The sequence below is a fragment of the Falco biarmicus genome, chromosome 1 (assembly GCF_023638135.1).
Source record: "Falco biarmicus isolate bFalBia1 chromosome 1, bFalBia1.pri, whole genome shotgun sequence".
Lineage (NCBI taxonomy): Eukaryota > Metazoa > Chordata > Aves > Falconiformes > Falconidae > Falco > Falco biarmicus.
Genome location: NC_079288.1, coordinates 51,557,202 through 51,583,879, shown reverse-complemented (window position 1 = coordinate 51,583,879; position 26,678 = coordinate 51,557,202). Strand labels below are relative to the sequence as shown.

Below are 26,678 nucleotides of genomic sequence, written 5' to 3'. Positions count from 1 at the left end.
ACTTGCATATTTGGAGAAGCCATTCATACTGTGTCATCCTCTTGCTCTTGTTTGCACCTTGTTGTACCCCAGCAGAGGACAGGGCTTGACCCCACTACCATAACTGGGAGCAGCAGAGTTAACAAGTTGGTTCCCTTGCTGGAGCTGGAAATTCCCAATGGTTGATGGGTTTGCAGAACTGATTCTTGTCAATACATGAAACACAGACATACTTGCCTGGTTAAACCACATGGGGTTTTGCAGTTGCAAGACCTTTTGACATTTTTGGGAACTGCAGTCTCAGCAGACTTCTAACTATAGCAACTTAGCAACAACTTCTGTAAATTCTCGGGAGAAGTCAGCACAGGTACAGGTTCCCATACTCATAGCTACTCAGTTGAAAATTAACCAGCAAATCCTGCAAATAACTTTTTTAGTTATGGAGAAAGCACTAGAAGCAATATATGGACTTTGGACAGGCATGTTTTTGAAAAACTCATTCTTCAGTAGACTGCTTAAAGCATTGCAAGAAACAGGGGTGGGGTATGCAAAAATGTGTTTCTAAATGATCTTTTAACATACACACACACACATTTAGAGTTTGCCCATAAAAACTTCCTCGGAAGGAAGGATATATTACAAGAAAATGTTAGTACCAAAATGAAGGAGATTTGATTGTGTTGAAAGTTGAAGTAGTCTCACATCTTTAACTGATGCAACTGCAGAGGGTCCCTTGCTGTGGCTTGTGTGGAAGCCCTCTTACTGCCGGTGGGCGTGCTGGTGATCGCACTCCAGAGCAAGTCAAGTTTCGTTGTGGGTGCATTCATGGCGTAAGAACAGTGCGAAAGCAGCATGAACTCAGGTGAACTCAGAACCAAACGCATGCTTGGTCACCGAGTTAAGTGTGTGAGGAGGTTGTAGTGAAGTGCTGTTTGCATGTTCTCATCCCTCTGTGGGAGAGCAGTGAATCACCTTGCAGATGATCCTCATTGCCTCGCTGAGCTCGGATTGTCCAAGAGGCTTGGCCGGTGTCAGCATGGCTGGATATCAAATACAATTTTGTCAGGGCAAGGACTGTTAAAGTGGAGAGTGAAAGTTAGGCACCAATGTCTAGTGCAGTAAGTGAAATTAGCTGTTTTACTGAAGGTTCAAACATCCCTAAAAATAAAAAAGAACAAGATGAATTGGGAAGGCTTAGCTCTTCTAAGGGTCATCAGGGTATCTGAAGATTTTGGCTTAGCTCTTTGCAGATGTCAGAGTGCTAGGACATTTTTATACTGCCTTGCCATCGTAAAACATAACCCTCAGATACCCTTGCTTTATTTAATGTTGCAGAGAGGGAGCTCCACAGTCTTTGAGCTCAATTGACCTTATTTTTCGGCTTGACAGGTATTTAGAGAAGACAATCCGCTCAGCCGTGGAGCAGCATCTCTTTGATGTTCATGGCTCAGGCGGCCAGAGTTCAGATGACTCTGAATCGGGAACATCTTCAGCCTCTTCTAATGTGTCTGCCAGGCAGAGGAGGCGATACCACAAAGAGCAGGAGGAAGCCCGGAGAAACAGAGACATGTATGAGCCTGATTTCTTTGTTCTGGAAAGTATATTTGATTAAGTGTACCCTAGTCATGTCCTCTTATCAAGGCAATGCTTAGTTCTGTTATGAAATGCACTGGCCCTTGCCCTGTGTTGAAAGTGCAGAGCAGGCTGCAGTGCCTGTGCAGAGCTCCATTGCATCAGTTAGAGCTGGAAAATGTAGTTTGTTAGAGGTCATGGATCTTACCATGCGCAAAGCATGATAAGAATCCGTTTTTTTTCACAATATAGTGGAGTTTTTAATTACAGTATTTGTTGCTTTAGTGGAAATTCCCAAGCAGTTGGCCCCATTGCCTGTAACTTTCTTTAGATAAAAACACTGCGTTTAGATGCTTTTCTGAATTCAGAATGCCTTCAGAAATGAGATCAAGTTCCCCTTTTGTATGCGGAGGCACAGCTTATGTTTAGGTTTATTGAAGAGACTTGGGAGTTTGTCTGAAAGTAGAAAAAACTTCCTTTTGCTTAATCAATTTAAGAATTTTTATCCACCCTGTTACACAAAATTTAAGAATTATTTAGTGGTGAGTTTCATCAAATGTCTGTCAAAGAGTAAAAATAATACCTGTTTTTCCTTTTATGCCCCTCTGCTTGGGGCATATATTGTGTGGTACAAATGTATTACCATCGCAGCCTTAACAAACACTTCCCCAAGGCATAGCTATCTTTGAGGAACTGTAACGACAGACTTTGCAAGGCCGTGATCTAAACAGTGCTTACACATATATCTAGCTTTTAACACAGCACTTCTTCTTGTAAAGAGTGTGTATATTTGACTGTAGTATTGGATTGCTAGGATTTCAAGTTAGATTCCAAAACAAACATTTAGTTTCTTGGGTTTTTTCTCTGGGTGCTGAATTCCCCAAATCCTATTGGATCTGCACCTTCCTATACAAAGCCACTTCTGTACAGGTGCATAACCAGCAATACCTTGTGTTAATGCTGCAGCCGTGGTATTTCCCAAAATGCATCAATGCTACTGTTGTAAAAAAGTCTGTAGTTACAAAATAATAAGCCATATCCATAGTGAATGAAAATACGCTGTGAAGATGGACTGGGAAATCAGCGTTTGCAAGTCACCCAAGTATCTGGCAGCAGCTCTGAAGTAGTTTTTCTTGTTTAGTAGCCCTGCCGACAGGCTTCTCAGGTAAGTAGGTCAGGGACAGGCTAGTGTACGTGTTCGGAAGCATATAGTACTGCAGGGCTTTTTTTTCAACATTGAGTTACAGAGCTGCCTTTAGACATGGTTGACACAGTAGCTCAGGCTCGGTCCGTAAAGCTGGAGACAAGGATTTAAAGCTCGCTGGAAGTTTTGAATGCTCTCTATGGTTCAGATTGTTTTCCCTGGTTCCCTTAGGTAGATTGCTGAAACTCTTTGGGGTGAACTGTCAAACTTGGGAGTTCCTTTCAAAACTTCTTTCGGTTGTTGGTTTGATTGTCAGTGATTTAATCTCTTTGCCTTGTGATGTATCACAAGAGGATTTGTAATGCCACAAGATGGGACTTAAGACAGGAAGAATGTTTATCACAAAAACACATAGGTGAACTCCCAGGCTTTGCAGACTACGTGATCTAGACACTATGTATATGTAATTGGTCTGCTCAGGGGTTTGTAAAAACTTCCACAAAGGCAGATGTCTTACCTTAGAAGTTTAATCATAGAGATACAAAGAAGTATTAGAAATCTCTTCCACCAACAAACCCTAGAGATTCATGATCTAGAAAACCTCTGAAATTTTCTGGTTTCGTTTTTGATCTGAAAACTTTCTCGTGCTGGCACTGTGCAGATACTACAGAGGAATGGGTTTCTTGTCACACCAGTGTAAGTCTAGATAAATTCTCCTGCTGTTCGTGACAGCAGGCTTTGGAGTTGCACAACGCTGTATGAGGGAGCTGCACATACAACAGTTAGCAAATGTTCCACTTTCAATGTCAAGTGTAAGCAGCCTGCCTTTAGCCTCCAGCAGGGTAGGACAGCGTAGAATGAGATGTGTTGGGTTTCTCTTGTTCCCGTAATGCAGTGATGTGTTATGTATGTGCATCTTCGTTATTGCACAAAGTAGGGGGAAGGCTGTGAAGGGAAAACTGCATGCTAAAGGACCCAGCAGGCTAATTGTGCTGGGCAAGGTAAACCATAGGCCAGGCTTCTGGAAAACATGCCTAAACCCTGCTAGCCCAGAGTGTCCCAGCACCATGGGATGACTTCAAGCTACCTGTCCCATTCACTTCCCAACATAGCAGAACAGTTCTCTGTCTTAGCCATTGCGTTGCCGTTGCAGAGTTGCATTCCCTTTTCTGTTTTTTGTAATTTCCAAATAGGAATCAAGCATTTGGCTAAAGCACCGCAGTCCTGCTCTTGCAGTTAAGAAGATGAGTAAGAGGGGCGATTATGTGGTGGCATGCACCAAAGGAGATCCTTGGACTGCAGCTGTGAATCACTTTTCTAAGTTAAAAGCACGTGTCTCAAAGGAAAATATGCTGCATATTCTCTATAAAAATACCACAGACAACCAGTAGCTAGTCCAGTCTCCTTGTGAAGTCAGTGGGATTCTCTGCATTGGCTTTAGTGGGAAGTGAATCAAGTCCCAAATGTTGATCCTCACAGCTTTCTCATCTGAGGTGTATACACCTGGCTTTCACTCCTCAATGGGATTTAGCATTGCACAGTGTGTGGTGTTTGCTGCAGTAGGAAGAACCAGAGATACTGGTTTCATAGGCTGTAGAAGACATTGACGGAACTGAGTCAATCACCGTGATGCATTTCTCTATTGCTACCGTAAATGTAGCGGTAGAGTGTTTTAAACAACCTCTTGTAATGTCCTTTTTCTTTTTAGGGAAGTCGTCAACAAAGAAAACATTCCTTCTGGATTCAGCAATCTTGAAGACTGTATTCTAGCTACTCAAGAAGTAGAAAAATTACAGGACAACAGCTCTGGATATCTTAGTGAAAGGAATAAGCCAAAACGGCAGAAATCCAGCACCAAGCTTTCAGAGCTTAATGACAACCAGGACAGTCCTGTGGTAAGCTGGCGTGCTGTACTATTTGATGCCTAGTACTAGGGTGGGGAAAAGTATTTTTTTATTTCAGTGCAATCTGGTTCCCTTGGGTAGCCATTTTTGCCTACAATGCAAGCATAAGTGGCTACTTTGGACTATGGGGAACACTGGATCCCGCCCTTGTAACCTGTGATGAGGCAACTTAGAAACCGTATTTCTGCTATGATCCTCTTACTCCATCTGCAGTCATTTTCTCTTTCCCCAACTTTTTGCTTTTTCCTTTTGAATTTGCCAAAGAACGTTGGAAAAGGAAAAAGAGAGTCAATCTTTTTCCTAGTCATTCAAAAGTCTTGCAAGGAGGTTGGAACCTCAGATGCAGGTTCTCACATCTTTAGGTCAAGTTTATTTTTATATTCCTGCTAAGTTCCGAAACTGTAGATTGCAAGTGACTTCTTGGTAAGATGACAAAGGTGTTTTATGCCTTTTCCCTGAAGTCTGTGAGTTACTGTGCTGTTTACAGTTTACAGAACGCTTTGGAGTGTGTTGGTCCAAAAAATGATCCCTCTAGCTACCTTTTACGGAGGAGGTAAATGAGACTGATAGAATGTCCTAAAAATCTGGAATGCTATAGAATTTGCCCATCATATTCGTGTGTGACCGTCACAATAGAAGACAATTTGTCAACTTTTACAAGCTGTAGAGTAAAACTGATGCACCCTCCTTCACTTTCAACCAAACCAGACACTTGTTGTAGTGTCAGCAGTTGAGAAACTGTACTGCGCTTCAGTGCAGGGTCTACTTGCAGTGGCAGAAGTGCTGTGCATCCCGGTGCCTAGCACCAGGCATGCATTACATGGTCAGTAGAGTGAAAGCAGTGTGAAGAGACTGTCCTTCTGAGCTGTAGGACATTTCCTTCAGTTGTACTTGATTAATTTTTAGAGCCTGCTGTGTGTGAGTTCCTTCTTCATGTGACATTGCGTTGGGAGTCATTTTGTTTAGGTCACAAAATTGCAATTACCTGATGCTGTTACCCTGTGCAGGCATTCTAGAGAGAGGCGGATTTGACTTCTCTTTGTGATGAAAAGATGGGAAGTTGCCAAAAATTGTAGGCTGTAGAGATTCAGTGCTCTATATCAGTAATCATGATACTTCATGAAATAGCATGGTGAGATAGGCACACGCGCACTTTGCGTCTTTGCTTGTAGCAGTGGACTTTGATAGGCAAAGGTCGAGTGCTTACATTCTTTTCTGCATCTCTTCTGTGTACCTGTGGAGCGTAAAGCAGTTTAAATGAGAATTTCGCTCGGGATTTAGGAAAGACTGACAGAAGTGTCTGCTTTTGCTGTGGACCTGAAAAACATCCATGAAGTATTGAAATGTCCTCAAAGTTAGTATGTCCACTGGAATTCACCCTGCCTCTCATTTTTGGATCTCCTGAGGGGCAGAGGCTGAAAGGAACATAAAATGGACTAACCTTGCACAAAAAGCACTTTGACCAAGATGACTGTCAGTGTGGTTCTTGCTTTGCTAGAGGAGGTGTTGCAGTGGGATTGTCAGCTGGGAGTATTGTTATGAAACAGCTGGCAGAGAGCATGGTGCTACTCTTTTTGAAGAGCAAAGGCTGCTTTTTAAATTTTCATGAGTGTGGCTTATTTCATAGTTGCATTTCAGAGACTACTGGCAAGATGTGTGGTGGTTCAGCTCTCTTTTGGCTACATCTGTACACTTCAAGTAATAACCCAAATTAGACTACCTGCTTTGGGGACATAACCTGCTCCTTAGCATTTGCTAATAGGCCTTCATCACGTAAACAAACCTGTGATGTTGCATCTTCTTAGCTACCCTTTTCTGAGCTTTCCTGCTTTTCAAAGCCTGAAAGAGTATGTAGGACAGTGTGTGGAAGCTTTCCTCTTAGCTGTCTAATTGCATCTGACTCAAAAGCGTAAGTCAGCGGTGGAAGAACTGTCAGTTCCGCTTACTCTCCTGAGCAAATCAACCACAAAGCATTAAAAGCTTGTAACCGCACTTCAGAGGCACAGTAGCCAGGTGCCAGTAGGACTTGAAGAATCACTTTGGGCAGGGCTGGAATGGCTGAGCTGTGTCACCTTATGGGGCTGGAGGTGTAGCAGGTGAGAGAGGGCTGTGAGTGCCCCAAGAAGTCTGTACATACAGTTCCCAGGGCTGGGGCAGGAACCACGCTCCATTCTGCTTACTGACGTCCTTCTATTTAAGAGGGGTTTGCCCACAGCCAGGGTAGAAGACCTCCTGGACATGTGCCCCAAGTGGCTTGTCTTCACAGTAGTTTCTCAAGCTCTTAGAAGACAATAGTGTTAATGTTTCTAAAGGTAGCCAAGACAAATTCCAGAACAAGTTGTCATAACCAGTTGAATTTCTTGCCCTGCATTTGTATTGGGACAACTTAACATTACCTCTGTGTACATGACAGTCTCTTTGCGTTCTTCTGCCTGTTTAAGAAGAAACTAGGGAAGGGTTTGGCTAAGAAGGAGGGTATTTTCTAAGATGGGCATAAGTAGTCCTGCTGGGAAGATGCTGTGGATTTTGGTATCTGCTCTTACAGGACTTGTACACACCGCAGAATTACTCTCAAGTTCAGCCTGTCTCTCAGTCTGTAAAATGGGAACAGACAGAGTACCATGCAGCATTATTACATTACTTACATTATCTTGAGGTCATCTGATAAAAGCAACAAAGCAGTGAGCAGTTGTGGGTTTTTGCAGGTTATGGGCAACAAAGTCTGGGGTTTGTTTTGTTATAAACGTGCAATAGGCAATAGTCTGGTGGTTGTCTTGTTTCTAGAAGTCCTGTTGGATATTCCTGTATTTGATCTGTTTAATGGCCTGCAGCTGGACTCCATTTCTCTTATGTATCTTACTGCTTTAACATTTGCTGTATTACAGACTATGGAAAGCTTTAGCTCATCCAGGCCTATAGACAGAACAGGACCTGATGACATGGAAATTTTATCTGAAGAAAGGTGATTTTTTTTTTTCTTTAAATATATGTAAGTTTTATTTTCCCTGTGGTTGTAGTACAGCCTAAGAGATCTTCCACCACAGACTATGAGGGTGACATGTAGTTATGCTGCAGAACAGCATTATCCACTGTGTTAGCTTCAAAGTAGAGCTGTATGGAGGCCCTGCATATGTTGTGTGGGCTCTGCACAGCAGCGTATGCCACCAAGACTCTTCTCCCAGCCCGTTAAGCACAGCACTGAAGATGCTGATGATGCAGACTTGAGAAGTCAGCTGTGAAGCACCTGAACCAGCGCGCTGCACACGGAGGGCTGCAGGGCCTGTCTCACCTGGCCGCGGGGTCCAGCCCTTTTCTTTGTGCTTTGCTCCTCTGCGAGAGCTGTACAGCCCCACTCTGCTCACCTGAAACGACAGTTTCTCTCCACAGTTATGTTTGTGGAGAGATTAAGGTTTGGATTAAGGGCACTAGAATTAATTGACATTATATTTTCCACAAATAGCTCCTGTCCCTTTGTCTACTGAATGAATTAATGTGTGCAGCCATAGCAAGAATCTAAAAACCTGTGTGTGCAGAAGTCCTGCTTGTTTTTGTTATAAGACAAGTCTGGTTTTGCATTTGTAATATGTTGGTGTGTTTTTTGTGTTTTTTTGTAGCAAAGAAAGTGAAAACGATGAGGTTTTTTTCAGGCACCCTCAGGTTGGTATTTTTTGGATTTTGTGTTTCAGTTTTGTGGTCTCTAAATGGGCTTTTTATTGAGTGGAAACAGGTAGTTAGGCATCTAGTTCTGTGAAATTGCATTTCTCCCAGAGAAATGGAGTTAGCGTTTGCTTTTTTCTTTCCTTTCCTTCCTTCTGCTTTTTATTTACATAATTTAGGGAGCCTCTCAGCTGCTGAGGAATCTGAAAGCATCTGCTTCAGTCCCTTCGATCCCTCCTTGCCAAAAAGGGAAGCGTCACTGAAGTCAGCACTTTGGTTTAAGTGACGCTGAGTTCCCTTGTTAATCATTACAAACAGGGTGTGTGACTGGTTATCTCCCAGGGTAGAAGATCAGCTTGTCTCTCTTGATTTCTCTAAAATCATTTGGTCTTTTATTTATGCATTCCCAATGTTGCCTTTGAATGCGGGTCTTCCATTTGTCTTAGAAAACTGGAACATCTCCTGCTTCTCTGTAGGAATTGGTAGTTGGATGGCTGTCAGGAGGGGAGATGTGACATTGATGGCAAAAGTTTTTTCCAAAACTTTCCATTTCTGCTCAGTACCACACTCCGGCATTCACTTTATGGTGTTTTTCATCTAACTGTTCCGCAATGGAAAGGCTGGGGTTGGATTAGGTGAACACCGTTGCAGTCAGTGGTTCGTTTGAGTTTGCTTGAAACACTTCCAGGCAGCCAAGCATCTAAAATACTGGGGAGAGTTATCCGAGGTGCCTCTCCCTCAGCTGTGCACCCGTTTCAGAGGAGCACACTAAAACAGCTGTGGACAATGTCTGGTTTCTGTGGCCGTCTGGAAGTTAACTGAGGGCTGGTAGTATTTTTAAAATAGCCTCCTCTTGTGTTTTTGGTTGTTTTGGGTTTTTTTGGGGGGTGGTGGTGTGTGTTTGTTTTTAATAACAGCCTCTATGCATTTATAGCCTTTGAAAGACTTTGTTTCTGGTAGGTATTATTTCCATCTAGCAGGAAAGGTAAAAGAGATTATTTGCTAACAGCTGGGCTCTGACCAGCTGTGTTTGTAACTGCAGAAGTTCAGGGGACACTGAAACTTGTAAACTGTGCGAGGGGTGTTCAGTGTTGCCTTTGATCACTGCTCTAACTGGGCTTTAGGTGGATCTCCTACTTTGCTCCCAGAGGGTCAGTAGTAATTCCCAATGATCCTGCACTTGCTTACGAGCTGTTGTGTTTTCCAGAGCATGGATTTTGCAACACCTTGTTCCTCACGTACCAGCTTGCATGTGGAGAAGGTGCTGTCACTGCCATGCCACACAATACTCCCATTAAGCTTTTAAATTAATCTGGGCGAGGTATATGTGAATATGAAATCATAATCTTAAAACAAACTTCTCCTTAGGAAGAGTTTTAAAATTTAGAATTTTAACTGCGGGAGAAGATGTAACCTTAACCCAGAGATTGTATTATGTACGAATTACAAGGTCCAGAAAATGTTACATTCCTGCAGGGTAATTTTACATTCCTTGTCCCTTGTAAGGCTTTAGCTTAGGGCAGCTTAAAGACGTACCTTCCGTAACAAAAAGCTCATTCAGGATGAGGAAGGGACAGGGACTTTCATACTCTTTCTCACCTTGTCTCCAGTCTGAAGATATTAGGAAAGGTATTTGGAATTTGCCGTAGCTACCAGTTGTGCAGACTTGCATGTCCATGGTGCAGTAAAAATACCTTGAAACACGTGTCCTGAATGAATTTTCGGTGCTTTTGTAGCCTTCGTAATGTGCCCTCGGAAGCAGCTAAGCTCTAGGATGTAGACTGATTTGAAAAACACAGGTTTCTAGTACCCAAGTCTTGGTAGGGGAAGGGTGTTGAGGATTCACAGCAGCGTGGCAACAGGTGTAGAGGGGGATTAGCATGACTCAGGAGTAAGGCAGCAGCATGGCTGCGTGCTTGCGTCAGACGGTGTTAGCAACAGGTGCTTAAGGATACTTCCTGCTTGTGGTTGTAGTGGATGGTCAGATGTGGGGGAAGCAAGCCTTTTAAATAAAATTGATTTCAGTCCACGTGTAATCAAACAGAATACAACTTCCTGATCAGAATTCAAAGACCTTTATGTTGCCTTTTACTTCTAGCTGCTTAAGCTGCTCTTTATGCTGAGTCTCTTTTGGAGCAGGGAGAATCAAAGCAGCTGACTTGGTTACTTAGATCTGTAGTTAGAGGTACCTGCAAAGCACGGCTGCAGGAGAAGCTTCTAAAAAATAGAAATCAGGTGCCTAGTTTGAAGATTTTTGGGTGGTCATTTATGTGTACGTTGTGACTGCCACCTGCTACTGAAATCATGAACTTGCTGCCCCTTGGGTTTGTGGGCAGTTGTGGCACATCCATACCTAAAGCACAGTGGTTCTCCCTTACTTGGTTTTGGTCCTGGGGGTTGGCAACTGGTGGCATCAGGAAATCAAATACTGAATCATCCACCACTGCATGGGTTTGGAGCGTTAGTGCAAAGAAGGTTAAACATCTGCTTTCTTGAGTCTCCTGGATTTGTACCACCACTGTTCTCCAGAACACCTAATGATTTATTGTGTTAGAGGCTACATCAGTGAGCAAGGAGAGTAACCGGCTGCAGGCACAGCACACGTCTGTTTTTTAAACAGCTTTTAAATGTTTCCAACAGCTGAAGTGACTTTAGAAGGAAGACAGCGTTGATACGATCTTTCTAATATATGTGTAATGGAAACATTTACCCATCTGGGAAGTGCTCTTATGTCTGCTACAGATATTTTTAACAAGTCTTTGTAGAAGTCAGGAGGTTGTACACTCTTCATAGAAAGACATTTAACTCTGAAGTTGGTATCAGTGGTGGTGACAGGATGGTATTTTCTTTTGAAATTACCTTTGAAATTTTTAAAATCTAGGTAAGTTCCTCTCTTCACGCTTCTTGATGATATTAAAAGTAGCACCTACTTTGAAACTTAACTGATTTATTTCTTTCAGCCTTAAAATACTGTGCTGGCAATTTAAATGCAGTTTATCAACTGGTACAGTTTGTTCTTTACTAAATGTAGAAGACTGCCTGTTTCTGGCCACTGACCAGTCTTTATGTTTGTAATGTACGCTGACTATTTAGATCCTGGCAAGAAATTTGTTCTTGGACCTTGAAGTATTTCAGTCCTTCCAACCTGGAAGCAGCTTAAAAGATATTGAATAATGAATTAGCAATTTTTCCATCTACAGCTCTCACAATAAACACATTTGTAATCAGATTTAGTGTCAAGCTGTACAAGTTATTAGTGCTTGGCAAACTGTCATTTAGTGTTTCTTTTGTTATAAAGATTCAAAAAGACAATTTATTGAAATGAAAAGGAAATACAAACCTTACACAAATACAATGCAGAACACTTTTTACAAGTACCAGTGTGTTCATCACTCAGGTTTTTAGAACCGTAGAACAGCCCCGGCTGGGAGGGACCTTGGAAGATCACCTAGGCCAACCTTTCACAGGAAAGGGAGCCTAGATGAGATAGTCCAGCACCCTGTCCAGTTGCAGGGATTGATGGGATTGAATCCAGATAAAAACATTGATTCATATAATTTGTCTACTGGGCAGATTTTTCCCCTCCCAGCATGAAGTTTACTTGTTTTTCCTCTGCTCAGAGTGGAAAAAACCCACAACCCATCATTAGCTCTATGCAGATGAAAAAAATTAAATGTGCCGTACTGGCATATACTAAGGATATTGATTTAATACAGTTTGGCCATGCTTCTGGATTCACAAATAAAACATGTCCAAATGTACTGGTTATTTTCTTCAGGCCCGTTTTCTTCACACATCAGCATATGCAGGTGGCTAACTAGATTATCAGAATTCCTGCAGGGGGACATCTGCATGTTGGCTACCTGCTGGACTCTGTTTGAGAGAATTATACCCAAGCTGTTCTTACCAAGATCAAATAGCTTACGTAGTAATGTGCCGCTGTCTATTCGGATAGCTCCGTTTGTTGGTGGGTTTATACATTATCACACTATATGTTTATGTACACGCCTTACGCTTCCTTTTCCCGACTGCCCTCTGTGAGGCATTACAGCTATTTCATGGTAGAGTGACAAAACTGCCCATGTCATCAAGCACACTGTTGCAGACACGCGCACTGTGTATCTGCATTGTGGGAATGGCAGTGATTTCTGCATAAATGCACACGACGTGTGGTATGTGCAGGGGTGAATAGTGGTGAAGCAAACAGCGGTTGCTTCTAGGTAGCGCTAAATGATGAATCATTTACTTGACAGCATGCTTTTTTTTTTTTTTTTTTTTTCCCCTCCTAAGTCATTGGATGCTTGTGTGAATTTTTTGGCTTTTTCCCAGAGTCCACACTGCTTCCAGCTGAGATGCCAAACCCCACTGCCGTTTGGATTTGCGCAACACTGCTTTAATACCCAGAGCTCCTCCATAAATAGTTCTGCTCTCCCCACGCCCAGCTAGAAAACAACCACAGGAAATCGGGGAATGTGCAGCCAGCACAGCTTAGCTGGCACTAATTGATCTGAGCCAGCACAGCCTGCATGAGAGCATTCATGTACGTAGCCTGCGCTGCTGGCTGGCTGCGGCTGCTACCTCAGGAGCTCTGGTGCCTGCTTTTTAGAAGACACCATATTGCTACAGACTTAGAGCAGCAGCAGCGTTTTTGTTGTTGCTCCAAGGAGTTGTGCTCCTTTAGGAAGTGTATGCAGCCGCCCCCCTCTCTCTCCCTTTCTCCCTGCCTTCCTCCCTCCCTTTTCATCCCAATCGATTACCGGAGGCTTTTTCAGCTGCATGCAGTTGTCAGGGCAGGTAGTCTTGGGAACTTGCAGTGGCTATTCCTGAAGGAAAAATCCAAGGAAGACAGATGGATGGATGTTTTTACCGGTGTGAGTGAGCAGTTAGTACGTAGGGGTCACCACGCAGGGGATTTGGATTTGGAGCTGGAAGCACCAGGGTCTGTTTGTTTGGATGTTTTTAGCTAAAGGTGTGAGCTTACTGCTGCTGTGACTGCAGGGTGGTGGGTTTTTTTCCTCCTCTGCCTCCTGAAACATCCTTTTTTTTTTTTTTTTTCTTTCTCATTTCTGCGGGTATATGGGAATATAGCTGACTTCAAGTATGAAGATTCAAGAGCATCCAAGCATTCCTGAAAACAAGTTGCAAAGAAATCAAGATGCCGATGACCAGGAAAACAGCTTTGTGTCGGAAGTGCCTCAGCTGGATTTGACAGCGCTGTGTGATGACAACAACTGGGAAGGTAGGATTGTGTGATGGCTGGTCGTACAAGTGAAAAGGGAGAGAGGGAGACCTGAGTGAGCTGCATATGTCTTTATGTGATCATTTTCCCTTGCCAAAAACAACAGGAAAGCAATTTGGTCCTTAATATGGAACTGAAAGTTTGGAGAAACTGGAAGCAAAATACTGGATGGGTACGAATTCTAATTGTCACTTAGAGGAAGAAAATTAGTTGGTTTATTCTTGAAGTTACTTTCACATGTTGTTTAGTACTCTTAAGTCCCGGAGCATTTCAGGATAACTTATTTCTTGGTGGCTGGTCACTCATATTAAGCTAGGTGGCCCTATACTTCAAAGAAGCTGGGTGTTTCACAGTCTGAAAGGAGCTTCCTTCTTTCTTCCTTTTCTTCCACTTCAATCGCTATTTGGAAATAATGATTCAGATCTGAAAAGCGTAGCTGGAAAAAAGGCTGTCTGTCTGCTGTTTTGTCTTTTGATAGCTCTTACAAACAACTTTTTTATGTATGCTGTGAAAAAATTCTGATTGCCAGCTCAAACAGCAGTGTTAAATTGTGTGTGCTTTAAATTATTTTAATAGTGGTTCTTAGTGGCTGCACTGACTCAATTAAGGGTGGGAAATCTGGGGGAGCTCTGTGGGTGCCGTGAACCTCAGTTTCATTTGAACTTGAGATAAATTTAAGGTGTCCAGCACCTCTGGGATCAAACCCTTTTCCAGTTACACGGTTTCCATGTGCAAGCAAGAATTCTGTTTGTGCTTTAGGAGTGAAAGAAGGGCTTTGACAGGGAAGAAGCAGGAAAAGGGGGAGTACGGTATTCTAATAAGCAAGAGAGGGGAAAATGTGTAACTAGTTTATTGCTCTAAATCTGCTCCTGCCTCCACAGAATACGTGACCTAGTATATTTTGCCTTTCCCTCTAGGAGTGGAGTAGTTATGACACTTTGAGCATGAGTAAAGAAAACTTGCAGCCGTGGCTGCCTTTGATTCACCAAGCAACTAGTCACCATGGTTGGGAGAGCATTTCTCCATTTGCTTGCTAGGCGGGGATTCCCTGGGTGGTATCACCACGTGTGCAGCATGGTTGATCAAAGCACCATGGAAAGGCTCCCAGGAGGCCTTGGCTGCTGTATGTGTTTGCTGGGATGCTAATTAGCACTGCCCCACAGGGTCTCAGGCCAGGGTGAGCATGTCTGTGTTCTCAGAGGTGATGTGTGGCTTCAGCAGTCATGTGAACCTTTGGAAATAATGACTCTCTTTCTTTTTTTTTTTTTTTTTTTTTTTGTCTTCTTGGGTTACTAATGGGAGTCATATGAACGCATGAAGGGGAGAACAGAGATCTGCCAGAGAGGCTTTCCCATCATACAAAATAAGTTGCACCTTTGGTACAATTCCTTCTTCATAGGTGTGCTCTTACGGATTCTAGCTTTCTTGCCCTGCAAATATGAAACAGGATTATGCATGTGTGGCTGTGCTTGAAGAGTGCTTCTCTTTGATCCTTCCTTCCTCTGTTCTGCTCACATGCATTTCACAAGAGGAGGAGATGGACAGCTGTCTGTGGTGAGAGAGATGCCATCTTCTAAAAGGCATGCCTTCCAGAATCACCATTTTGTTGATGCAGATGAAAAAGCAGCAAAATGGTGCCTTCTGAGTCTTCCATAGCTGTGGGCGTGAAATCAAGCTTGCGGCATCCAGGAGGTGGAAGATCTTAACATCAACTCTCAGGCTGCTTCTGCAGCTAACGACAGAGTCTGTAATTGAGACTGGCTTTGCAAGGCAGGGTTGTACCACCCATCCACAGCTCTAGCAGCCAGGGCATCCTCCCTTCCTCTGCCAGCCAGCCTGTGTCACTCAGACCTTCACAGACCTCTCAGGATCTGTGCTGCAGCTCTGGTTGCATCCCCAGTGAAAAGGAAAAGGACTGTGCCTCCAAATACAGTAACACTTGAGGAGTTTATTGCTTTGCTCTAGCAAATTTGGTAGGTCCTTCTCTCAGGAAATTACCTGTTCTTCTGGGGCATAGTGGAGCTGACTTCTGGGTGCCGGGTCCTCTGTATCATACCGCAGGAGACAGAGCATCTAGTGATCAGGACAACAGCTGCGCCTTTTAAAGTGGCTTGTGAGAACAGTTACAGGTTGAGGGGTTGCCTTCAGCTGTAGCTGTCACTGCCTCCAGTCAAATGTGAGGGAAGAGCCTTCAAGAGTGGGCACAGAATTACACAAGACAGCCTTGTCCACTGACTAGCTCTTATTTGTCTCTCAGGCAGGCTCTCCATCACGTTAAGACCAGAGCTACCTTAAAAGCCCTCCTTCAGGGGCACAGAACTGTGATAGCTGCTGCCAGGCCCCCCCCCCCCCCCCGCCTTTTATCTTACGCTAGAAGTAATTCTTACCAGGTATTTTTTTTAAGGTTCACCACATCGTCCAATCTGTACACAATAGGAGAGAAGTGCTGTACTTCTCCAGGCTATGTTCCCTTTACCTAAAGCTGGGCAGAGAAAGGACAAAGACGACGGCTTCGCGCTTCCTCCGGTGCGTAGGCTGCTCGGCGCTCTGCTGTGTGCCTGCCTTCTCTACCTGCCTCGCCTGCTGCCTGTAAGGGCATATGTGTGGTAGTCATCACGCTGCTGATGTAGGATGCAGGGCGTGAGCAGTGCCCCAGCCACAGTCAAGTTCTGAACACTAAGCCTAGGTGTGTTTCCCATGATCCAGGAGAAATATTTGACTAGTGTGCATTTGGCAGACACAAATCAAATCGTTTTATTCCCGGGCTGGGTGTGAACTGAGCTGTCTCTGTGAACTGGGATGTGTGACTGCTGGGCTTGCATGCTAAGCTGGTGGGTCAGTCAGTGCCAGCTGAGACAGCTTGCGAGCAAGCGTTTTCAGAGCTGCTTCCCTAGCAAAAAGTTTTTAATTGTTGCGGATTACGTTTGAATGGAGTGCTGTGAGCGAGGAGGACAGAGTGTTCTTTCACAGTCCAGCACTATTGTACAAATTTCTTACCAAATGTTTCTAATTCGAGCCCAGAACTTGCTATCCTGCCCTCAAGGAAAATCTGCAAGTATGTTACTCTCCGTAACGGCGGCTGGCAGTTCAGTAAATCAATACGATGCATGTGATTGCTGCCTACATCGCCCCATTACTGACGCTTTAAAAAAGGTTCTGTGGATGAGATTTCAAGCAGTTTGCAGTAACAAGCACTTAGGAAACAATCAGCAGACATTTTTCTACAACCTTTGAAGCTTGGGGGGAAAAAAAAAAAAAGGATAGAAGCAGAAATTCAAAACACAATTTGGGTTCTCAGTGTTGAGAACTCAAGGATTGCAGCACTGAGACCCTGAGGGTGAAGCTGATCTACGAATAGTTTCAACACTGACTTAATTGGTAATTTCCCATGGGAAAAAAAAAAACCCACCCCAAAAAAATCCGAAGAGTACAGCAACAGGGAAGCTAGATTTGGATTTCTTTTTCTCAACACTGTGGACTTAAGATACATCAATGTATTTGTGTAACACCCTTTAGCATAAGGAATCAAAAGGTGATGAAACACATTGCATTTTTATTACTATGTGTAGAAAAGAATAATTGCATTGTGTACTGATTTTATTTGATAGCACAAATATTTTAAAAACTATTTTCTCATTGGTTATTATGATGTTATAAACAAAACACAAAGTTGGTTTGGTAGCTGAGAGATGTGTCATCTCACTAACTGAAAAGGCATGGTAGCACTTTATTTGGATCATTTTTGATCTGTGTAGGAAGAATACCTCTTGATGTATTCAAACAAGGATGTTTTCAAACAGTTATTTATAAGATGAGTAAAATAGGTTGTTACTGAGCTAGTGAATGTTTTGGGGTTTAAAATTGCTTTTTTCACTTTATTATGAGAGATCTTTCTGGGGTCTTTCAGGTGGGATTTAATAGTAGGACCTCAGGTGTGGTAATGAGTTCAGACTTTTTAATCCCTCTGGACCTACTTGGGTTTGCAGCAGCTGAGATTTGGCCTCCTTTGTTAGACGGGGTTGTGTAAAAGCGGTGTGAGCAGCATGCATCAGCTGTGTGGCTGCAGAGGAAAGGGAAACAGGAGATGCCTGCGGCATTTTGCTGGCTGCATCTGACATGGGCTGCGTGTGTGTGTGTGTGTGGCCACCCCTCTGTTGGCCCTGCAGCCCCCAGTAACCCTGTGGCAAATGTACAATACGGTGATAAAAAAAAAGTCAGGTTTTATCAGCGTGGCGGCTTGGAGCTCAGCAATAATACACCAATTTGGTACAATTAAATCTTCCTTCCTCCCTTCTTGCATGACACAGGTTTATTAATATCTCCAGCCCTCTGTGTGGCAGGTTGCAGAGAGGTTGTATTGCCGTAGGCGTATGTGTGCCTACAGAGTTCTGCAGAGCAACACCTGGCAGATGGCTGACAGCTTTGTTGAAAGATTAGCTGGTTGTGGGATTTTGAGAGGGAGTGCAGCAGTTCTGAAGGACTGCAGGCTCAATACCAGCATAATTCATCTCTTCAGTGCCGACTTAGAGAAAGTGTACCTAAAAGAAATGCACTGAGAGTCTGACCAATAAACAGAAATTTTTTTCACCTTTTCTCTGCACTGGTATAGCCATGCTGGTTAAATATTCCCAAATATATTTATTTTCACAAAAGATTTTCATTATGGAGAAGGGGAGGGTGGGGAATAGTACATGGAAAGACTGTGGAGGTGAGTAGAAAACTGAGTTTTCTCTGAGCAAGACAGATCTGTTCAAGACAGAACATGAATAAGGGTAACTGTTCTGTCAAGCTAATGGCAAAGAAAAGGTGGAACTTTTACATTCCTTACTGAGATTTTGTTCTTCAGGTAGCAGAAAGGGGAAAGGGTAACAATATTAATCCTGAGAGCAAATACTTCAAACCTGAGTCATTAAGTCCAGGAATTTAGCAGCCTTCCGAAAAGGCTCAACACTCTGATAGCTATTTTGGGTAAATGAGTAACAAAAGGTATTACGTATTCTGTTAAACACTAATTGATCCGTTGTGCCCTGTCAGAAAAAGTGGCAGCTTACCCTTAGCAGGTTCCTATATATTTATTCAATCCATCAATTCCAGTGCTTCCAGCTGAAGCACCTGGCACCGGGCCAGTATGAGGGAAGGAAGTTGGACTACAGCTCTGGTCCACTTTGTGATCAGATGTAGATAAAATCCATAATTCTACTTACCTAAATATGTTCCTTAATTAATTGCTGTGCAACATTCTAGGGGGTTATCCATTTTTTGTGTCCAAATGAGATCTTTTTTCTTTCAAATACTTAAGAGTCAGTAAGGGAAACAAGTTACGCGTGGACTCAGGCCCTCCAGGAGTGAGGGTTAAAACCAGCTGATTTGCTATAGCAACCATTTCTTCTATCAAGTCCCAAGTCTGATTTTTCCTTTTATTCCTTTTTCCCATCTCCTTTTTAACACTTTCTTCTGTGGAATGTGAGTTTATCTTTTTGGGCAGTATACTGAAATTAACAAAAGAGAAAGTAGACATACCTCAGCCTCCGGTAGCTTGCATAAAGTGCTTTGCTGTCTTTGGGGTTTGATCAGAAGCTCTTTGAGCCACTACAATTCCCTGAATGTCGCATGCTATCTGGTGTATAAATCCACCTTGGGACAAAGTCACATGCATCATGCATGATTAATAATGGCTTTGTTAGCCAGTGTGGTGTAGCAGCTTAATTTGGTTACTGCTAAGTATGCTGCTGATTTCTTCCAAGTTTATTCCATGTATATAAATCCCATGGAGGTGTGATTTAACCATTTCCAAGAGCAAATTCTGTTTTGGGGTGAGAATGTATTCCAAAAATCAGACAAGAGAGATGTCTGCAAGAATTGTGTGCATCACTTACATTTGACTAGCAGGAATGAAGTTATCAGATTTGTTCCTTTAGTGTTACTAGCCATTATTTTGCTACAAGAGATCTTGTTGAGGACCTTCCTGAAATCATGAGAGATCAGGGAAGTGTGCAACACCAAAGTGTCGCAGTTTGGCTGAAGAGTTTGCCCTTTGTTTCACCCTCCTCCTTATCAGATTCCTTGAGCAAAATATTTCAGGTATTAGGAACTGCCAAGGTTGAACGCAGCTAAGAAAACACTCTTGTTCTAGAAATTAATTGAGAAGTGCAGGCTGCATTAGCTTTCCAGTCCGTGGCAAAACAGCCTACATACACTTGGGACTTACACACCTCATCAAAGTAGCCTCTGTGAGCCAGGCTTGTATGTGCTTCACTTAGCACAACACTTGCAAGAGGCTCTCTGCAAAAACCTCCAGCCATCCCTTTCAGAGCAGCACATCAGTTTGCATGCAGCACCAACCTCTAAGCAGAGGCGTGCCATTTATATTCATGTGCTAAGGAAGAAGGGGGGAAGAGCGTTATTTGATGCCGTGTGCAGGCAAAATACCGCTGAGCCTGTCATTACTGAATTGTGGATGATCTTGTGCTGTCTGAATTGTACATGGGTGGGAATATTAAACAGCATACAGATTCTGTAAGGGAAGCCTTATGTAATCCATTCGGAGCTATGAAAATGTTAACCTTGTTCAGCAAAAGGAAATACTGCTTTTTATTCAAAAACCGGTAACTTCAAAAGCCCCTTCTCTTCATGGAAGAATAGATGCACGAGGCATGGGAAATCATGAGTCCGTAGCTCTGCAACTGGTCTGGGAGCTTTCTATAAGGTTTTTGTTTTCTTACTTGACTCTCAAACTATTTGTTAGATTTGTAAGTTCAAAGCCTGGCTCTTAAACTGTCTAATCCCGTGGTGCTAAGTAGGAGCATGCAAATCAGCTTAGTAAACTATCTGAACACAAAATGTTGGACTTCTTATGGCATCTGGAGGGAGCGATCACAAGATTGAGGTGGTAGCTTTCCTTGGGCTCCGTTATGCTAATTAGCAATGCTACTGCTACGTTTGGTTTCCCTTTCTCTCCCAGTCCACCATCTCCCTGTAGAACATTGCTTTTACTTCCAGCTGGTGAGGTTGTCCAGGTGGCTGAAGATCTCCACTTTTCCACCATGCTGTTAAGCAGCAGGATTGCACACGGGATAGAGAAGGGGGAAACTCAGACCGTATTACCATCATTGTTCATTTCGAGGCTAAGCACCCTGTGGAACTGGGTGTAATGTGAGACAGCTTTTCCTTGCAGACTAGAAGAACCTAGGCTTATTCCCAGTCTTTGAATTTCCAATAGTGGGTAGCAGGGTTGTACTGGAGTGCTGGAGGCTATGGCAGGACAATTAATACGCAACTCATTTACAGCATTTGTACACCCTGAAATTGAAAAAAACCCCTCCTGTAATCCAGTTACCTCCTTTATACTGCAGTGTGCCAATAATTTTCTCTTGTCCAGCGTAACTTTTCCCTCAGAGGTGCTGGCTGGCGATAGCCTCGTTTGGTGTCAGTCCATGGTAATTGCTGGCCAACTTCTGGGTACAGTTTTCTGTTGTGCCTAGGTGATCATTTGTGTTTCTGGAGAGTACCCACCATGGCCAGGCGATGCTTTGCACGCTGGGCAGATAGATGCAAATAATGACCCAGAGAATGCCTGATGACAAGGAATCACTGTGCGGGACAAACAGGTCAGGGTTCATTAGAAAAGTTGCCTGGAGTCTGTCGTACGTGTAAAACAAAAACGATAAAACCAGCCTTTGTCTTACTGTTCCCAGAGCCCATCCCTGCTCTTTCCTCATGGCAGCGAGACGGCTTAGACTCAGATGAGGCTCGCCTTTCCCCGCAGGCCGGTCGCTTAATTCGCCAGCTTCTGGATGAGGACAGCGATCCCATGCTGTCCCCTCGCTTCTATGCCTATGGACAGAGCCAACAGTACCTGGATGATACAGAAGTGCCTCCTTCCCCTCCCAATTCTCATTCCTTCATGAGGTGGGTTGTGATTTCCCTGTCCTGGTTCTCAAACCCAGCTGTAAAGGGTGTGCACAGTTGCATCAAGCCACAATGCCAGATAGCTGTGCTGTGTTTGGTTTCTGTTCCTGCTGATGGGAAAGAGATATTTTTAGAAAAACTCTTGGTAACTAATAGTTTCTGAGTTTGTGAATTGACATCTAGGGAGTGGCTGTTGCTGAAAAGTGCTGTTGCAGCATCTTTTGCTGTCATTACAGAGTAGCAACATAGCATTCTCACTTCTGTGGGATTTCCCATTATTTGCACAAAGTTTTAAGTGGCCTTCTTTGCATGAAGACGTACTGTGGCTGTTTGGATAAGCTCTTCTCTGCTCTTGGTAGGAGGCGGAGTTCATCTTTGGGATCTTATGAAGACGACAGAGAGGACCTTACCCCTGCACAACTCACCCGGAGGATTCAGGGACTGAAGAAAAAGATCAGGAGATTTGAGGACAAATTTGAAGAGGAGAGGAAATACAGAGTGAGTCTCTAGGAGTTAAGCATTTGTATGGAGAGTTATGCATTAGCAACAAAGGGAAGGGACATCAGGCAAGTCTGTCAAACATACAGAGCGCTTGAAAGCTTTTATAAGGTCTGAAAAAGAAAAAATGAAAAAAGCTACTGCCCGAAAAAAGAAAACATGCATCTGTACTAAGCAAATTGCCTTTCCAAGCATTATGCATTATCAGTGCAAAACAAGGGATAGCCTAATAAACCGGTAAGAATTGGATCAACACGTAAGACTGTGTGCCACAAGCACAGACTCAGTGTGTAGGAATAGCTATGCTATTCTGATTGTTTGTTTATTAAAGTTCAGCTTATGGGAAGCACAATTGCACATCTCATTTGCATGATGGTACTCCCAGGACAGCAGTGCATTGCAGAGGAGAGAGAACAGCCGCCTTACTTCTGAGCCAGGAACCACAGTCAAGTGCTGCTGAGCAGCAGCAGTGTACTGTACTGTTAATTGTTCCTGACATGCCCTTCTGATGCATAGAAAGCTTTTTAAGGAAATAAAGCTTTGCTGGGGATCTAAACTACAAAGGAATGTGCTGAAAGGATCTTCCTGCACTAGAAAAGGCTGGAAGAAATGCTCAGAGCTTGCTGTAGCCTAGCATTTGCGTTATTTTGCTGTCTTTGGATGTAAGGAAGCTTTTGGTGTGAATATGTGCATCACCCTAACACTTCTCAAACTGTTCAGGCTAGGCTAACTATTTTGGAGGTGCCGTCTTGTTAGAAAACAGTAGGCACAAGGATTCCAACGTTCATCTGGCCCTCTGAGGCACTCCTGCAAATTCATGTTTGCCATCAAAAGTTTTGTGTTTTCTAAAAAGAAAATCAATCTTACGATGCCCTGAAGAGTCAGTGCTGTGACAGGGAGGAGCAATTAAAACAAGGTCTGAAATGAGCTGGTCAGAGGCCTGCAGGGTGCCAGTCAGAAGCTAGTGCTCATGGTCCATGCCGGGTCCGAATTCTGTTGTACCTACTTCTGTGACATATACTTGTTTCAGTGGGTCTCTCCTGTTGGTTTAACACAGATTCAGCATTACTGTTTTTTTCCTCCCAGCCTTCCCACAGCGACAAAGCAGCCAACCCTGAAGTGCTCAAATGGACAAATGATTTGGCCAAATTCCGAAAGCAACTTAAAGGTGAGCAACCACCACTGGTGCGCCTTTGTGGGGCAGCTGGACTCTGCCTCATTTAAATTTGATGTTAGGCAGCGATCTTGTCATTGCCACATTTTTAAATAGAAAAATTACTCCTCTTCCCCCGAATGCCCCGTTTAGAGTCAAAACTAAAGATATCGGAGGAAGACCTTGGCCCTGTTGTGCGTCAGCGAAGCAACACGCTCCCCAAGAGCTTCGGCTCTCAGCTCGAGAAGGACGATGACAAGAAGCAAGACCTGTCAGATAACTCTGCCAAGCCTGCAGTGGAAGCGACCCTTGATTCTATCCAGAAGAAGCTTCAAGAAAAACGAACAGAGACAAACCGACCTGAAGATATTAAGGTACGATTTAGACAGATCAAATTTAGGCCTTTAAGTACAAGTGGGTCACTCATGGCTGCAGAGTCATTTGGGAAAGCCTTGTGGTCTTCTGTGTTTTGTTGCAAAGTCTACAGCCTTTACTCCTGGCTCACTTGCTTTAGTTTCTTTCCCTCTGCCTTTAGTACCTGATTTTTTTTCCAGACCTTCATTTCTGTTGAATGTCACTGTGTGTGCTTTTCCTGATCCTTGTATATTCCACGTAAAGTTTCTGAATTATTGCAATATTTCCTGCCCTGTATTTGGCTATTTCTGTTGTTATCCACAAAGGCTTTTGGCAAATTCTGAGTCTTCCAGTGATTCTGGACATCGGGTCATCTGTTTTCTTCTAGTTATCGCTCCAAAGCTGAATGCTCTTCTCTCAGGGTTTTTGTCACTACTCTTCAGAGTTTTGCATTGAGCTGTGTTAGCTGCTGTGATCTCTGAGGGTTGTGAGCAGGGAGATCTTTGTGTCTGATGTTGCTAGTTCCTGAGGTTTGGGCAGCCTTGGAAGTGAAGTCCTTTAGTCTGTTGACACATAAATTGTGCATGCTTTGTAAGAGAGGGGCAGACAGCATTATCTTTGTTTACTAGATCTTCAGAAGATGATACACAGCGTGTGTTCGGCTGTTTTCTGGTGGTAGCAAGAATCCACAGCCTGGCTGTTTAAAAGAGGGTCTGTGATAGTCTTTGGTGCTATGATAGGGAGAGAAGGCCTGGTGTCAGGCAAGTTCAGTGGGGGAGCTCTGGCAAACTTACTTAAAAGAGTTCCCTAACTGTCTGCCCTTTGGTTTTTTGGCTTGGTCCCCTCAGCCTGTCTGCCAGAGCTTCTCACTCTATAGCAGAACTGGCAGAAGGAGATGGTCTGACTGCAATTCAGTTCTTGGTAGTCTGTTTATGGCAGTCAAAGCAAAGATGGCAAGCTTTGCAAGAGGTGCTGGAGCTTGCCCCAGATTGGGAGAAAAAGAAGGAAAATGTGTTTTGGTGTAGAATTTACATGTTGGATTTTAACTGAAAAAGAGGCGCTGTGATTAAAAGTTGCATGCCATTGTTTTCTCAGAGCACATTGATAATTGGTAAGTCCCCGATATGTACATAAAACACCTTCATATACAAATTTTATATGGTTCTAATCTTCCTGCATTGTGCATAGGGTGCCACTCATGTTAACAGTCTCTTTGGCAATATAGCTGGGAAGAGAGGACTGGAAGGCAGAGACCCATCTTCAGAACATTTTAATGACAAAATGGCGTGACTCGGTTAGGCCACAGATCAATATTGTTCAGTCCAGGAATCTTGACTTCTTTTTTCTTCCTCCTCTCTCTGTATGCCGTTCTTCATAGGACATGACAAGAGATCAGATAGCAGCTGAAAAAGTGGCTCTTCAAAAAGCTTTGCTGTATTATGAAAGCATTCATGGCAGACCGGTATGTACAGCAGCATTTTTTTTTATAAAGTACATCTTTATATGTCTTTGTCTGTGGTAAATGATCCCCCTAATGCTCCTTTGATGTCACAGTCATTAGACTTCTTGCTGTTCAAACCACACGTGCATCCTCTAATCTACCTCTCTGATCCTTCGCGGCCATCGCTACCCAAGAGTGTGTTCTCAGCAAGGCGATGTCTGCACGCGGCGCTGTGCTTGGCAGATACCCGTAGGACCGAGCCTCCAGGCTGACTGAGGCAGAATGTGCATTATTTTAGCATCACACTCACCAGGATCCACAGATACCCAGTTTGTGGCCCAGTGGACTCAGCCACCTTTACTGGGGATATAGTCTGCATGTGAATAGTTGTGTGTGGTCCCCCATCCAACCAGGAATTTTGCAATTTGCTAGTATTAGTGGCTAACTGGGAAGACAGGTGTGCATACATTGCTCCTTCTTGGAGGAGCTACAGCATGTTTCTCCCAGCACCTTGCTGTTTGCAGGGAGGTGCCAGCACCTTGCTATTTGCACAATTTGCTTGTGCCAAAAGGTTCATGCAAGTTTGTCTCCTAAGCAGCCCAGCATAAGTTGAAAGGCAATTTCATTCTTCTTCTGAGAAACCAATGTTTTTTTCCAAGTGCCAGGGAAGCAAAGGTCATGAGGTTTCTTGCACATTTGATCTTAACAAAGGAAAATTATTTGTGAAGACAGAGGATTAAGTATTTGTGTCCCTGCCATGGCAGAAACACTGTGGCTTCCAGGACACCATTGTTGGCTTTGTATGAATCCCTCCTCCTCTTTCACTGACGGCGTTATAATCTTTGCTACCCGCTGTATAGGTGAAGTAACTTAATTTCAGAGTGGTGCTAATCCCTTGAGCAGCGGCTCGGGAGCAGCAAATTGATTAGTGCAGCTGACAAATCTGTCATTCTGCTGCTGCACGGGATTCCTGATCGCTTCCTTCCTTTTGCTCCTGAATTATTTCCTCCTTTGTCCATTGTTTTAAAAAAAGTATTGCTAATTTACTTAAATACCTTTGTGAAGGGCTAATATTGCACAGTCACATATACTGGCAACTTAAAACAGCATAATTGTATGAGAGGACGTGCAGTTTTATTCTTGGGTGAAGGAGCAAAAGGCCAGCACAAGGGAATCCACTTCACCTTCCCTGCCTCCCCCCGAGACAGTCTGCTTTTCTGCTTTTACAATGACATAAATCAACAGGTGGCATCTCGTTGAAGTGAACTCACTTAAATCTGTTTAAAAAAGAGGGCAAGTCCAGAGCCTAGCTTGTCAGCATACCTTTTATTTTTTCCTCCCCTTTCTGATGCTTTATTTATACAACTGCTTTTTAATTTGTTTGGGTTTAAGTAAGCAGTCTATACCTAGCAACGCTGCATGGCAAGGAGGACTGCAGCTGATCAGCTTTTGCTGTTCCCAGCGCTTGGCACTGCAGCAGTGGAAAAGTACTGAGAGCCTGAGGAGAATGGGGATAGTTCAGCCAAGTATTTTTTTTTTTTCTTAAAGATATTTTAACTAAATAAGATAAACAATGGAGCTGACATTTATCGTGCAACCGGGTCTTTCTGCACCAGTGGTAGATGAACCTGCAAAGGTGGAACTGAACTGTTTAAGCCAAAAAGACCATCTCTGCAGAAATTCTGGAGCTGCTGTGACAATGCAAGCAGTGGTCTGTTCCTCAGCTGCTGCTCTTCTGCCATGTGGAGTGTGCCCCAGAGTTGTGTCAAAGGCTCCATTATTCCAACAGGCTTTTTACATTTTAATGTTCTCCCAAAATATACCTAGGT

At 43.5% G+C, this 26,678-nt stretch overlaps 1 protein-coding gene across 10 annotated transcripts in view; it reads left to right on the top strand.

Moving 5' to 3' along the window:
• FAM13A (family with sequence similarity 13 member A) overlaps window positions 1-26,678 on the top strand; it is a 133,824-nt gene that overhangs the window by 93,415 nt on the left and 13,731 nt on the right. For 8 of the 10 annotated variants that reach the window (XR_008820990.1, XM_056333243.1, XM_056333218.1 and 5 more), the window contains 10 exons: window positions 1,369-1,548; window positions 4,404-4,590; window positions 7,485-7,561; window positions 8,214-8,256; window positions 13,345-13,495; window positions 21,190-21,403; window positions 21,763-21,901; window positions 22,988-23,069; window positions 23,208-23,428; window positions 24,787-24,870. Coding sequence is in view for 9 of the 10 variants with exons in the window: in XM_056333243.1 (XP_056189218.1) it covers window positions 1,369-1,548; window positions 4,404-4,590; window positions 7,485-7,561; window positions 8,214-8,256; window positions 13,345-13,495; window positions 21,190-21,403; window positions 21,763-21,901; window positions 22,988-23,069; window positions 23,208-23,428; window positions 24,787-24,870 (1,378 nt within the window). In the remaining variant the exon portion in view is untranslated. The remainder of the gene's footprint in view (window positions 1-1,368; window positions 1,549-4,403; window positions 4,591-7,484; window positions 7,562-8,213; window positions 8,257-13,344; window positions 13,496-21,189; window positions 21,404-21,762; window positions 21,902-22,987; window positions 23,070-23,207; window positions 23,429-24,786; window positions 24,871-26,678) is intronic. The other 2 variants (XM_056333237.1, XM_056333227.1) reach the window with 2 other exon arrangements.